This window comes from Petaurus breviceps, unplaced genomic scaffold (genome assembly GCF_028583685.1).
Source record: "Petaurus breviceps papuanus isolate PSGF00001 unplaced genomic scaffold, PetGlider_PUasm1.0 90784, whole genome shotgun sequence".
Classification (NCBI taxonomy): domain Eukaryota; kingdom Metazoa; phylum Chordata; class Mammalia; order Diprotodontia; family Petauridae; genus Petaurus; species Petaurus breviceps.
Window position 1 is genome coordinate 3,358,633 of NW_027187345.1, and position 14,999 is coordinate 3,373,631.

Below are 14,999 nucleotides of genomic sequence, written 5' to 3' on the forward strand. Positions count from 1 at the left end.
TCTCTCTCTCTCTCTCTCTCTCTCTCTCTCTCTCCTTCCCTCCCTACCCCCTCTCTCTGCTTCCCTCTGTCCCTCTTCTGTATTGCTGCCGCTTTCAACTACAACACAACAGTGACGTTCTACTTTTGCCTACAGACTGACACATCCGGATGCCAGGTCTGTAACTCCACTTATTGCCACATGTGTCATGTGCTTGTTGATCTAAGGTAGTTCTGCTCTAAGAATGACTAGAGCTTTCTCTTTCCTCTTTCTCTGAGTTCTCTAGATGAAGAGTAACACACTTTACCTGAATGGCTCCCATGAGCTTTGGGTAATTTGTGAATCTGAGTGGAGTCTTGTCAGATATTGGTGCTGTAAGTTTAAAGAATATATTGTTGATGAGTTTTCTTTGTTTCTATTTAGGTCCCAAGTTGCAATGTGTAGAAATGAAATCTTCCACATTTCATTTAAATTAGAAAGTATTTCTAGGACATAGGAACTACCCATTATTGGTACTATTTTCATTTGGAATTTGTTTATTGCTTTTAGAAACTTGAGTCGCATTTGTTCTATTCAAATTGTCCTTCATTCCTTCTGTTTGTTTATTGCTTCACTGATTTTCACCCTATATTTTCTAAAATAAATTGTCAAATGGCATTATTAAAAGAAGATGACCTTTCATAGGATCTAGATAAGAGCAGGAAATGGAACTTTATGAATCATTTAGACTACCCTGCCCATTTTGCAGATAAGGAAAGTGAAGTCCATAGAGATGAAGTGATCTGACCCAAGTCATATAAATTTATTACCTAATAGCAGTGATGTCAGGATTTGAAACTAAGTCCTTGGGTTGCATATATGGAACCCTTACATATTGTAGCTGTGGTAATAGAAATGTTTCTACATAAAGTTTTGTGAAAGAAAAAGTATCTTTCTCTAAATTCATTGTATTCTTATTTTTAAAATGAAATTTTACTGTCATTTCTCCAGTGACTAGTGTGAGCCAGCCCAAGATACTTCCATTTTGTTGGGGTCTCCCATTTTGAAACCTATTTATAACAGCCCGTTTTAGAGCCAAGTCTGTGGCTCTGGCTTCCTTCTTATAGCAATGTTTATTTTTAACTTATTTTTTCAAAGAATAAATTGAAATGTAGTTAAGCTAGACACACCAGTAGACTTTAACCCTCAAAGATTTTCAGTAGAGGAAATAATTACTGAATTTTCAGGATCATTGTGGTTCCCTAAAGAAGATCACTGTTTATAATATTACTGGAATACCTTGACTACCATGTTCTCAAATTTGGCAAAAATAGCCATTCCCGAGAACACATTTTATAAAGTATAAAAGAGGGGTGGCTAGGTGGCGCAGTGAGTAATAGTGCCGGCCCTGGAGTTCGGAGGACCCGAGATCGGTTCCAGCCTCAGATACTTAACACCCCCCCCCCACACACACACACAAACTAGCTGTACAACCTTGGGCAAGTTACATAACCCCAATTGCTTTAAAAAAAAAAGTATAAAGGAAACAACTTTCTATAGTAGATGACACTTAAAAATTTAATTAAACTAGATAAGCCTGGTATTGAACCCTCTTGTTGTGTTTCTCTGTTCCATTATGGTCTCAATCAATCTTCAAAGCCCTGTGTTCCAATGAAAATGCAGAAACTCATTATCCAGATGTTCTATCACAAGGATTTTTTTGTAGTTTTTTGTAATTTTAAATCTGTAAAATTCTCTTTTCCTGAAAATTTGCTCCTGGGAAGTTGCTCCAGGTCCCCCCTGTTTTTCTCTGATTTCTTTATATGTGTCTTGTTTGACATGTTGCATGGAACATATGATCAGGATAAATCAGAACCACAAACCCCAGAGGAAGTAGATAAGGCCACATTTGTTGTATATGATTGTAAAACTGGTTTTCAACTGTTTTCTCAGGAACAATGGTGCTCAATTAACTCAAGGAAGTCTTCCTGTGAAGAAGGACCATTTTCTTCAGAAGTACCATCACTTAAAGGTTGGATCCTGATTGCCTACAAACCAAATTCCAGTAAAGTGAATGCCTCAGGACTTTCATTGTATTAGATTTAAAAAACACACACACATAATAAAGTATCATGGGAAGTAAGTTATGAGGTAAAATTGGACTTTTTTAAAATTATACTGAGATTTTTGGTCGCAGTGACTTTTAGCCAAATGATAATTTGCAAAAGAGTATTTATCTCGAATTAATCAACCCCAGAAACAATGCTTTTTTAGGCACTCTCACCTACTCTAGTGTTAGCTGGATTCTTCCAGACTTGTATAGTAATTCTACCATATAACCTAAACTTGTACTAAAATGAGAAGTAGCTATTAAATTGCTCTTCAGAGAATACCACCCAATAATCTAATAAACAATTTTACTGAAAAAAACCTGACAAAGATTTGAGCTTAATTTGTTCTTTTTAAAAATGTTTTCAGAACTGGGTACTTTTTTTTTTAACAGTATACGTGGTTCTATATAACTGAGTTATTTCTATTACCCACAGCCCATATCATATAAACATTGTTTGTTGATGTTTATAGAAGAATTTTGCAATAACTAATTCTGAAGCAATTATTTTTTTTTGGTCCTTTTCCTTACACAAGTCAGATTCAATGAGAAAAATGCTTGGTTGTATACTATTTGCACTATATTTAGAAAGAAAAGAGGAGAGATAATTTTTAAAAAATGATTCTCTTGTTTTACCATCAAGTTTCTCTTAGGTTCCCTATGCCTATGTCCCTTTTTAAATAACCTTCATAAAAACTATTTTATTCATTTATTTATTCAATAAGCATTTACAAATGTCTACTATGTGCCAGGCACTTAACAAGGTGTTGAGGATATGAATACTGCCCTTGCCTTTAAGGAATTTGTATTCCACTGGGGAGTAGGGAGAGGAACACCATGTTCACAGAGAAGTCGATGTAAAAACTGCACATAGTAATTTTGGTGGAGGTAACACTAGCAACTGGACAAACCTTGTGTAACTTATGAAGCCTCATGAATTGAGCCTTGAAGGATACAGGGGATTCTAAATAGACTTAAAGGAAGTGGAGATATACTCCATGTAAAGACATGGAGATGGGAGATAGAATATCATGTAAGGGGGATAGTAAGTTGGTCAATTTGATTAGAATGTGTGTGTGTGTGTTTCTGTGTGTATAGATGAGAAGGTGAAGGACATACAGTAAGCCTGGAAAGGTAGTCTAGAGCAAAATTGGGAAGGTCTTTAAATGCATAATGGAGGACCTTGTATTTTATCTTAGTAGCAGGAAGGTTGTCCTTCATTCTTGTACAGGATCAAAATGGTGTCACTATATTAGAGTCAAGTTGCAATGTGTCTGACTGACTAATCAGACCCATTCGAACTCTAAATGATTTTCTAGAGAGGTTGGGCACAAATAGTCCTTGTGAACATTTGGGGTGGATTCTCTAAATTTGTACATCTTGAATTTCTTTGGAGATACTTAAATTCTGCTTGCTCATAGAACATAGCACCTTCTCTGATGAGGGCATGCCATTCTGGGCAATCCTATTCCAGGGACTCCCATGTCATACAATCAATTCCAAAGTTCTTAAGAAAGACTTTCAAAGTGTCCTTGTAACACTTCTTTTGACTACTATGTGAGCTCTTGCCCTGTGTAGCAGGAAGGAGCCCCTGTGGGCAAGGAAGTTGTGAGATTGGCTCTGCACTTAAGGAAGATCAGCTTGATCACTAGGTAGTAAGTAGATGGTTTGGAGAGGGGGGGAGACTTGAGACAGCAAAACCAGTTAAGAGCCTTTTTTTGTAGTTCAGTGAGTGGTGATATGAGATTCAACTAGGTAAGGCAACCAGCATTTATTAAATTCTTAATATGTGCTGACACTCTGAGAATGCAAATACAAGCAATAAGACAGTTCCTGTCCTCAAGGAGTGTACAGTCCAATTGAGGAAGACAATACACAAAAAGATCTAAAAAATAGAATGGGGGGTGAGGGAATGTGGAGGGTGGGAAGAAGATTGGAGGGACCCAGATGGGGTATGGTGTTGAAGGCTGAAAAGTCAAAAGCACCACTGGAAAGGAATGAAAACTGGTCTACCTGAACCCTTTCCAAAACTGGAGGCTGTGGGAGGGAGGAGCTCATCAATGGGATGATCAATGGGAAGTTGGTAGTGGCAGATGGTTGTCTAGGGTGAGCAGGCTACAGGCATCTGGTGAATTTTCAGGGTGAAACTGCAACAGAGGCATAAAACTAGGGTGGAAAGTCTCAAACTGCTAGCCCAAACAAACAATAGCAAAGAATGGCCCGAAACCTAGGAGAAGCAATGATGTGGGAACAGCTACAAGCAGCTGAGGTTATCTATAAGTGATACCTCCTTTATTGCCTTCAAAACATTTGTTTCCACCTGCTGATTCACAACAGAGGGGGTGAGAATTAGGTTTGTTTTCATCTCTACATTCTGCAGATTGGGCAGGTGATTTTTCGACTGTGGTTATTATGACAAAATTTTAAGATAACAGAAAGTGCGAGTTCCATGGAGTTATTTATAATGAGGGGAGATAGTTTACTTGAAATTTGGGTGGTAAGCATCAATACCTTATAAAACAAATGTTTGGAGAACACTTATTCCTAAATTTGCATCATGTGGCTGGGAGGTGAGAAGGAAATTCTTCCTTAAGAAAATCTTAGAGATATGCATGAAATGTGTTAGTTACAGACATCAGGAAGGGCAGCTAGGTAGCAAAGTGGATAGAGCACTGGGCCTAGAATTGGGAAGACATCTTCATGAGTTCAAATTTGACTTCAGACACTTGTTAGTTGTGTGACCCTGGGCAAGTGACTTACCCCTGTTTGCCTCAGTTCCTAATCTGTAAAATGAACTGGAGAAGGCAATGGCAAACCGCTCCACTATCTTTGCTGAGAAAACCCCAAATGGAGTCACAAAAGAGCCAGATAAGGCTGAAATGATTGAACAACAACAAACAAATAGAACTCATGATAGAGGATTTTGGAAGGGTATTGATTGGACAAAAGTAAATAAAACAAAGAACGGAACAAAAAAAGTAGCCTTGAGGAGATAATTTAGGCATAGACTTTTGTCCTGACCTCCCATCAAATCTCTACTTAGATCATCTTACCATTGCCTTTGTCTGTGTTCCTGGTTCATTTTTGTCCCCTAAGGACATGGCAAAAATTCAAAAGTGAGGTATGAGTAGTTGAATTTTCAAAATCAATGGGGAAAGATTCAATTAAGAAGACAGAGCTTGATTCAAACTTCAAGTGGATATTTTTTGTTGTGATTTTCTTCAAACCATGCTTCAATAAAAGCCAGGGGTCCTTGGGCCACCCTAGACCTATTTTTGATGATGACTTTGATTTGGAGCCAAAGCTGGTCATTTTTTTAAATGCATAAAAGTGTATGTAATGCCTGTTGGAGCCCCCAACCTCTCATCAGCTCAGTGTTTGTTTCCCCTCTTCCACATCCTCAGGGCAGCACCTTCTGTGATGTAGTCCCCATCTGCTGCTGTAGCCTAGACACCAGCAGGAGTCCTCTTCATGTTTTATACTCTCTTCTTTTATACTCTCTTGGTTTTCTAAAGGAGCAACTAGACCCATTCCTTGGGATCTGGGCAAGGAACTTTGGTCTCATTCAGATGCCAAACAAAGCTCGACATTCATGCACATTTAGCCACAGTGAAATTTTTGCATATTGAAATTGTCATAAATTTTAAAATATAGCAAAATATTATTGGAGAAAAAAGTAGCAGATATCCCTTCTGGTTGATGTTGTATATTATCCAGGCAACAATGATGGAAATTAGATTCCTTTTGAAAAATTTTTTTTAAAGCAATTGGGGTTAAGTAACTTGCTCAAGGTTACACGGCCAGGTGTTTCTGGGTGGGTGCTAAGTGTTTGAGCCTGGATTTGATCCCCAGGTCATCCCGACACTGGAGCTGGTGCTCCTACTCACTGTGCTACCTGGCCTCCCCTTGAAACTTAATTATAACATCAACCTACATTCAGATTTTAAGTTAATAACACTTAAAACTACAGTAAAGCTTTAAGACTGTGTATTTCTACTTACATTGCCAATAAATACTACAACTACTCCTACTCCTACAAACTACTATTTGTGGTGGGGGAAGCATCTTATATTCTGCATTGATTGCTTTTTCAAGAAAAAAAAATAATATAATGGCTTTTATGATCAGAGAAATATGTGGACTTGCCCAGAAGTTGAAAATGAAGTGATAAAAGTGGAAGCATTTCCTTTACATGTGTGTACAATATTCTTTTAGGTCCACAGTCAAGGAATATGATCTGTAGGGTACAATGTTTTATTGCACTTTTCAATGTTACTACTACTAGTACTGCTGCTACTACTACTACTACTACTACTACTGCTGCTGCTGCTGCTGCTGCTACTACTACTACTACTACTATACCACCACCACCACCACTATTTTGATTGATTCTAAGGTTTGCAAAGTGCTTCATACACACATACACATGATTCTGTCTAATCTCTCTTGACTGAACAGTCTGTGTAGTCTGCATTATATTCTCAACATTCAGAGATTAAATACCTTGCCCAAATTCACACAGTTAATAAGCATCTGAGATGTGGTTGAATTTAGGTTTTCCCGACTTCAAGTTCATCTCTCTATTCACTATGCCCACTTTATAGAAAAAACATCTCTGACTCTGTGCATACTGTGGAAATTAAGTAGGAGAAAGGAAGGAATATGCTTTTTTGGAAAATAAAATTAGAAGTAAATATTAATTTTGAACTGCATGGTTTGAGGCATAAATTTGCTTTGGAAATGAAGTGGAAAGAAACATATTAATGCCAGCATATTGATTCCCATTTTCATTGGAAAAATTTTATTTTTCTTACATAAAAGAAGGTCACACTATGCTAATACCCTGGTCAGAGTTTCAGAACTCTCTTGATGTTCCGCCATTTTCCAATGCTCTTCACTTTGAAAATGGGAGGTTTATTTTTCCCTTTCATATTTTCTCTTTCAAAGTTAAAAGTCATGTTGTACACATTCATTTTTTAGGTAACCCACACAGTGAACTAATGGAGGTGGATCAAAAGGGCTTTTCTCTCCATTTTAAAGGCTGGGAGAATTGAGGCAGAGCAGATTGTGACCTTTCTGAAAACTTCTTGAAGCTTCTTTACCCTCAGGGCAATTTTCCTTTCTCTGTTACTTTAGCAGTATCAACAGTTGCCAGACTCCACGCTAACAGCTACTCACAGAGAGAAGGAAGAACACAAACATAGAGAGGAATTCTTGGAATTTTCTCTTTTTAACACTGAAAAGTGCAATAAAACATCATATCTACAGATCATATTCCTTGGCTGTGGACCTAAAAGAATATTGTGCAAACATGTAAAGGAAATGCTCCCACTTTTATCAATTCATTTTTAACTTCTGGGCAGGTCTACAGATTTCCCCCATCATAAAAGTCATTATATGATTTTTTTCTTGCAAAAGCATTCAATCCAGAATATGAGATGCTTCCCCCACCACATATTTGTAAGCTATTATGAATATCTTACTTCATATTAACTAAATATTTTTTTCTTGCAGCTTTTGTTTCTGCTAATTTGACCTTACCCATGGCTGCTGATGGCAATGATATTGTAAGTATGTTTTTAGAAACCCTTTAGCTAGAGAGATATTAGTGGTCAGATGGATGTAGAACACTTAAAAATCATAGCTGGATTGATTATGTGCTTAAATGACTATTTTTCTCAATTCATTAAGTACAATGGAGCTAAATTATAGTATCATTAACTTTCAGAGGTTTTACATTCACCAAGTGTTTGATTAGACTCTCCTCTGTACCAATCTAATTATCACCTGGCAATATTGTATATCTGTATTGTATTGTCCTTTGTTTTAAAGTTGATGTTACTGATGACTTTGTCATGTGTGAATACAAAGTTCAATAGTACTAGTACCTTTATTTCCACTGAATTACATTTTCCAAAATGTTTCCATGTCCATTATCTCACTTAGTCCCACAACTTTCATGTAAGGTAAATAGGACAGTTGATAGTATCTTTCCTTTACAGATGAGGAAACTGAGGCATAAAGAGGTTAAGAGAATTGTGATGGAAATTATGTTTAGAACAGGACAACTGAAAGCTATTCTTTGCTTAGAGGGAACAGATTTGATAACATGGGAGGAAAAAGTGAGACATATGCTAAGGTGATGGAGAGAGAAATGGCAAATTGTTCCAGTACCTTTGCCAAGAAAACCTCACTTGGGATCACCAAGAGTGGGATATGACTGAACAGCAACAACAAATGCTAAGTTGAATGAATTTGCAGCACAGAAGCAAAGTGGACAACATTAGATTGAGGATAAATAAGGGAAAAACAGAAATAATACAACATTGGGAGTACACTACAGATGATCCAGACCAACTAGAGAATCACAGATTTGGAACCAGAAAGGAACTTGGAAATTAATTTTAGTGGTCATCTCATGGTCATGCCATTCATCTTCTTTGGTTGTGGCTTTTAAAAGATTGCTGTATAAATATGCAAAAGGATGCTTTTACTTTTCCTAATTTACTGTAAAGGTTTGATTTTTCTTCTGGGCTCATCTCTGAATCCCAGTGGCAGAACTAGAATCTGAACCTGGATCTTTTGACTTCAGATCTAATATCTTTCTATCATGCCACACAATTCTCTTGAGGAGAGGAATAAAACTTTACTAATATTGATTATAAAGTCAATATCTGGATATCGACTGTCAGTCTCACTGCTAAAATCAGGGTATCTCATTATTTCCTTGCCTTGCTTATAATTTGATTTCTTGCAAAGTAGAAAAAACAGTGAAGGAAATTGCTTCTCTGAATTTAATTCTGACTACTGAGAAGTAACTGGTCAGTGAAAAAGAGTGGAAAACTTAGTGGAGGAAATGACACAATCATCTTGGAATTTGCAATTTGGAAAGAAGGCAGTTATGCAAAAACATTTATTAAGTGTTTACTGTATACTAGACTATGTGATAGGCATTTAGAAGGTGTAGCAGATATGTATCAAGAAATATGGTCTAGGTGTTTGTTAAAGTTAATTGCTTCCTGAAGCTGGTAGAATATCCATACACAAAGATGGTTAATTATTGAATAGATTAATGTTGCAACTGGAGGAAATCTTTCTTGTCATGCTTTGTCATTTGTACTTTGCTATTCAACATTTTGCCAGCAACTTGAATGAGGATATAGAAGGTATGCTTATTGAAATTTCTGATTAAAAAAAATCTGAGTTAACTAAAAAAAACCAACATTAAAAACCCAAGAACAAAAACAATGTAGTTATATTAATGGATGACAGAATCAGTATTCAAAATTATCTCAACAGGCAAAAATGATGGTGATATTGAATGGGTATGAGTCATAGAATCTCATTCTCTGAAAAATTAAAGTTGAGTCACGCCAAGTTCAGTGGGAAGATTCAGGGTGGGTGTGAATGGGTCATGGCACAATACTACCCAAGAACTGATCAAAAGATGCAGCATACAGGAGGCGATAAGAGAGGTATATGACCAGAAAAGAATGTGGGCTGGTCATGTGGTGAGAGCAAGGAAAAAACCAATGGATAATGCATTGGGGAGGGAGGTAAGATTAGATGACTTAAAACCATAGGGTCATAGATGAAGAGGTGGAAGGAATATTGAAGACCATCTAGTATATACCCCTTATTTTATAGATAAGGAAACTGAGGGTCAGAGAGTTTAAGTGACTTATCCCAAGTCATATAGGTGATAAGTTCCAGAGACTATATTCCAGTTCTAGGTCTCAAAACCTAGGATTCTTTCCAAATTACTGTGTTTTCAACTCCAAGGTTCTATAACTGAAATCACATAGGAAATTAGTAGAGCTGAATTGTTAAAATTATTAGAAGCAGCAAGGGGGATAGAGCTTTGGATTTGGAGTCAGGAAGATCTGAGTGCAATTTACTAACTATGTAATCCTGGTAAACTCAGCTTCTATCTCCCATAGTTTCTTCACCTTTAATATAAGAATAATGGTGGTACCTGTCTCTCAGGGTTGTGGCAAGGACAAAATGACATAGGATTTGTAAAGTACCATGAAAACAAAATGAAGCTATTCTGCATGGCTAACTCATTACAAGTGAATGATTTCCAGTTTTGGCTCCATTTCTTCTTCTTCTTCTTTTTCTTTTTCTTCTTTTTCTTCTTCTTCTTCTTCTTCTTCTTCTTCTTCTTCTTCTTCTTCTTCTTCTTCTTCTTCTTCTTCTTCCTTCTTCTTCCTCCTTCTTTCTTCTTCCTTCTTTCTTCTTCTTCCTTCTTCTTCTTTCATCATCATCATCATCATCATCATCATCATCATCATCATCATCATCATCATCATCATCATCATCGTTGGGTGGGACTAGATCCTGGGATTTTTGACTCCTATTGCAGGTATCTTACCATTGTGACACATGATCTACTTTCTTTTCCCACTGAGCAAATATATTACCTGTTCATCAGTTTCTCACTCTTGTAGAGCAGAGAGCTATCACTTTTCATCTTATGAGTGTTCTAGGCCAGAACAAATCATCCTAACTCTGACTTCTGTTGCCATTTCCCTCAGTAGCTGTTGTTTGTGCTATACTAATTTATGTTCTCCTGCATTTCTTCTCTTTGCCCTCTAGCAATTAATCTATTCTAGTTTTTTAAAGAAATAATTTGCAAGGTTTTTGTAATTTTTCACTATTTTCTGTCCTCCATACAGTTCAGGAATCAGATCTGTGTTCTGGTTAACAGAGCTTTTGATTTTAGTAGACTGATCATACCTAGAATTTTATTTCTCATGATCCTGTCTTGTTAATTTAATTTGGCATGGTTAACAACACTAATGAAACTACTCAGGAGCCCTGATTCTATACATATAAAACTGTGCAGTTGGGATCATGGAGTCAAATTATTTTTGGTTTGAATACAAATTTAACATTTTATCTGCTTTGTTTTCTTCATCAAAGTAGTCTGCAGAGTCTTTAAAAGACAAAAACTATATGTGGAATCAGGTGCTTTTAAAATATATATATATATATATATAATTTTCCCCCAATTATATATTATAACATATTTTTAAAGCATTTGAAAAAAATTTTTGAGCTCCAAATTCTATCCCTCCCTCCATCCATCCCCTTACCCCTACCTGAGATGATAAAAAATCGGATATTGGTTATACATGTGCAATCATGTAAAAAATTTCCGTATTAGTCATTTTGTACAAGAACACTTGAATAAAAGAAAAAGAAAGTCAAAAATAGCTTCAGTCTGTATTCAAACAATAAAAAGTAGTAACAAAATTCATCTGGAAGAACAAAAGGTCCAGGATATCAAGGGAATCAATGGAAAAAAAAAGGAAAGGAAGGTAGTCTAGCTGTACCAGATCTCAAACTGTATTATAAAATGGTAATTATCAAAATAATCTGGTATTGGATAAGAAATAGAGTGGTGAATCAGTGGAGTAGATCAGGTAATATTACATTATAGCAAATGACCACAGTAATCTAGTATATGATAAATCCAAAGAGCCGAGCTTTTGGGAAAAAAACTCATTATTTGACAAAAACTGCTGGGAAAACTAGAAAAGAGTGGCAGAAACTAGGTATAGACTAGCATCTTATTCCATATACCAAGATAAGGTCAAAATGGGTACATGATTTATGTGTAAAGGGTGGTACCACAAACAAATTAGGAGAACAAGGAATAGTTTATTTGTCAGATCTATGGCTATGGGAAGAATTTAGGACCAAGAAAATTTGGAGGGCCTTATAAAATGTAAAATGAATAATTTTTATTATATAAAATGAAAACAATTTTGTAAAAACAAAACCAATGTAACCAAAATTAAAAGGAAAGCAGAAAACTGGGGGGGGGGGCGGAAATTTTGTAACAAGTATCTCTGATAAAGAACCAGGTGCTTTTAAAGATCATGAGGTGTTGGTGGTTATTATGAGTCAACAGTATGATTTGGTAGGCAAAAAAGTTAATGCAATAGCTTACATTAAACAAAACATAATAGTGCCTAGAAGAAGAGAGGTAATACTTCCATTGCATTCTTCTCTGGTCAGACTACTATCTGAGTAATTTGTTCAAATATGACAGTATATTTTAAGGAGAACATTTCATTTAGCCATAGACCTGGGTTATCTTGCCAATTGCCATGTTGCCACTGTCCCAAATCTCTCTACCTGGACCAGAGCTCTCTGTATTTTGCACTAACAGTCCTACTTGTGGACTTTAGACATGTCCTAGTTACTGTGGATATCAATCCATGAAAGTGTTGAACTCTCGCCCTAGGAGTAAACAATCTTTTTTTTTTTCATTTTTCAAATGCTTTATTAACTTCTGATATACGTCATTTATTTCTGCCAGATTTTGAGTTACAAATTTTCTTCCCGTTTTTCCCCCACCCACTGCCACAAAATAGCAGTCCCACAGGATATCCCCTCCTCCAATCTGCTCTCTCCCATATCTTCTCCCATACCCCCTTTGACTTTTCCAGTTGGGCATGGTGGATCTCTATGCCCCAGTGCCTGTATATCTTATTTCCCAATTACATGCAAAATAGCATTAATAATAGTATATATACATATTTTTAAACATTTGATTTTAAAACTTTGAATTCCAGATTTATTCCCTTCCTCCCTTGTCACCCACCCTTACTGGGAAGATAAGTAGTTCAGTATAGGTTGTACATGTGTAGCTAATGCAAAACATTAACATAGTAGATATATTGTAAAAGACTGACTATATTTCCCTCCCTCCTATCCCACCTTCCACTTGTTCTATTCTCTATTTTGATCCCATACCTTTTCAAAAGTGGGTGCTTCCAACTTCCCTACCCCCCAGCCTATCCTCCCTTCCATCATCCCCCCTCTCATCCCCTTCTCCACTACTCTCCTGTAGGGTGAGATACGCTATTTAATGTGTATTTCATTCCCTCCCCAAGCCAAATTCAATGAGAATAAGGTTGACCCATTACCTTTTGCCTTCCTATTATTCCCCTCCATTGTAACCATTTTCCCTTGCCTCTTCTATGAGAGAGTTTACCCCATTCTGTCTCTCCCTATCTCCTCTCATTATATTCCTCTCTCACCTCTTAATTTCACCCTCATCCATCCCTTCCTATTAAATTGGTTCTGTGCCCTCTATCTATTTATACCTGTAAACATTTATACACACATTCACATATGTATTCATATGCCCATATACTCTCCAGTATAGAAATATATATTTCTATTCCCTTCAACTATTTTCATACTGAGAAAAGTTTCATCAGTTACAATTATCATTTTTCCATGTAGGAATGTTAATAGTTCAATTTTGATAACTTCCTTATGATATATTTTCTCTGTTTACCTTCTCAGGCTTCTCTTGCTTCTTGTATCTGAATGTAAAATTTTCTATGCAACTCTGGTTTTTTCATCAAGAATGATTGAAAATCGTCTATTCCACTGAATGACCATTTTTTCACCTGAAACATGATACTCAGGTTTTCTGGGTATGTGATTCTTGCTTTCCATCCCAGCTCCTCTGCCCTCCAGAATATCATATTCCAGGACCTTTGATCCCTCAGTGTAGAAGCTGACAGATCCTGTGTTATCTTGATTTTGTTTTCACAATATTCAAATTGTTTTTTTCCTGGCTGCTCTTAATATTCTCTCCTTGATCTGGTAATTCCGGAACTTGGCTATAATATTCCTAGGAGTTTTCTTTTTGGGATCTTTTTCAGGAGGTGATCGGTGGATTCTTTCAACCTCTATTTTGCCCTCTGGTTCTAAAACATCAGGGCAGTTTTCCTTCAGAATTTCTTGGAGGATGATTTCTAGGTTCTTTCTTTGATCATGGCTTTCAGGTGGTCCAATAATTTAAAAATTATCTCTCCTGGATCTATTTTCCAGGTCAGTGGTTTTTCCCATGAGATATTTCACATTGCCTTCTATTCTTTCATTTGTTTGGATCTGCTTAACAGCATCTTGATTTCTCATAAAATCATTAGTTTCCATTTGCTCCAATCTAATTCTGAAGGAATGATTCTTCTCAGTGAGCTTTTGAGATTCTTTTTCCACCTGACAAATTCAGCTTTTTAAGGCATTCTTCTCCTCATTGCCTTTTTGAGCCTCTTTTGCCATTTGAGTTAGTCTGTTTTTTAAGTGTTATTTTCCTCAGTCAGGCTGTTGACTCTCATTTTGTAATTTTTTTGTATTGTTTTCATTTCTCTTCCCCATTTTTCCTCCACTTCTCTTATCTGCTATTTAAGGCCCTCTATGGCCTGTAACCAGCTTGTATTTTCCTTTGAAGCTTTTGGTGCAGGAGTTCTGACTTCACTGTCTTCCTCTTGTTCCATACTTTGATCCTTTTTTGTCCTCAAAATAGGAGTCTAATGTTGGATTCTTCTGTTTGCTTTGTTTCCTTTGCCTGGTCATGTTGCTACTCAATTACTTGACTTTTGGGCTTTTTGCCACAGTAGAACTCTGCTACCAGACAGGGGAGCTTCATACCAAATGCTGGGGTTTTCTCAGCTGCCAGAGTTATTAGTTGGGTGCCCTTGCTGAAGCCTCCACATGCTCTGGCAAGCTGGACACACACCCCAGGAGCTCCACCTGAGACTGCAATCCAGATCCAAGCAGGTTAACAAGAGAGATTACCTCTCAGACTGGTTGCTTGGTCCCCCTACACTCTGCAGGCCAGGAGCTGAAGCTTCCACCTGAGGGTGATTGTGCCACAGCCCTCAGAGGCTTCTCTCCCTGGGGCAAAAGCCAATGCACCCCCAACTGCTGGGTCCCAAAGTCCACACTGCACTGATCTCTCACTTTGTCCTTTACATCTATGTGTTGATAAATCTGGAAATGGTCACAGCTGCTGGTGATCTGGAGTCCCTCCAGCCGGTGGTTGGTCAGGCCCACCCTGGGGCTAAAACCTTGGTGTGGAGCTGGTCTTGGCTCCCAGAGCACTGAGATTTCCACTTTCTGC

General features: G+C 37.1%; 1 protein-coding gene across 2 annotated transcripts in view; it reads left to right on the forward strand.

The window, feature by feature from the left end:
• The window catches only part of IPCEF1 (interaction protein for cytohesin exchange factors 1), a 223,400-nt gene that overhangs the window by 82,430 nt on the left and 125,971 nt on the right, over positions 1–14,999 (forward strand). For both annotated transcript variants that reach the window (XM_069069630.1, XM_069069629.1), the window contains exons 3-4: positions 1,912–1,990; positions 7,583–7,635. In XM_069069630.1, the coding sequence (XP_068925731.1) occupies positions 7,612–7,635 (24 nt within the window). In that variant the 5' untranslated portion in view covers positions 1,912–1,990; positions 7,583–7,611. The remainder of the gene's footprint in view (positions 1–1,911; positions 1,991–7,582; positions 7,636–14,999) is intronic.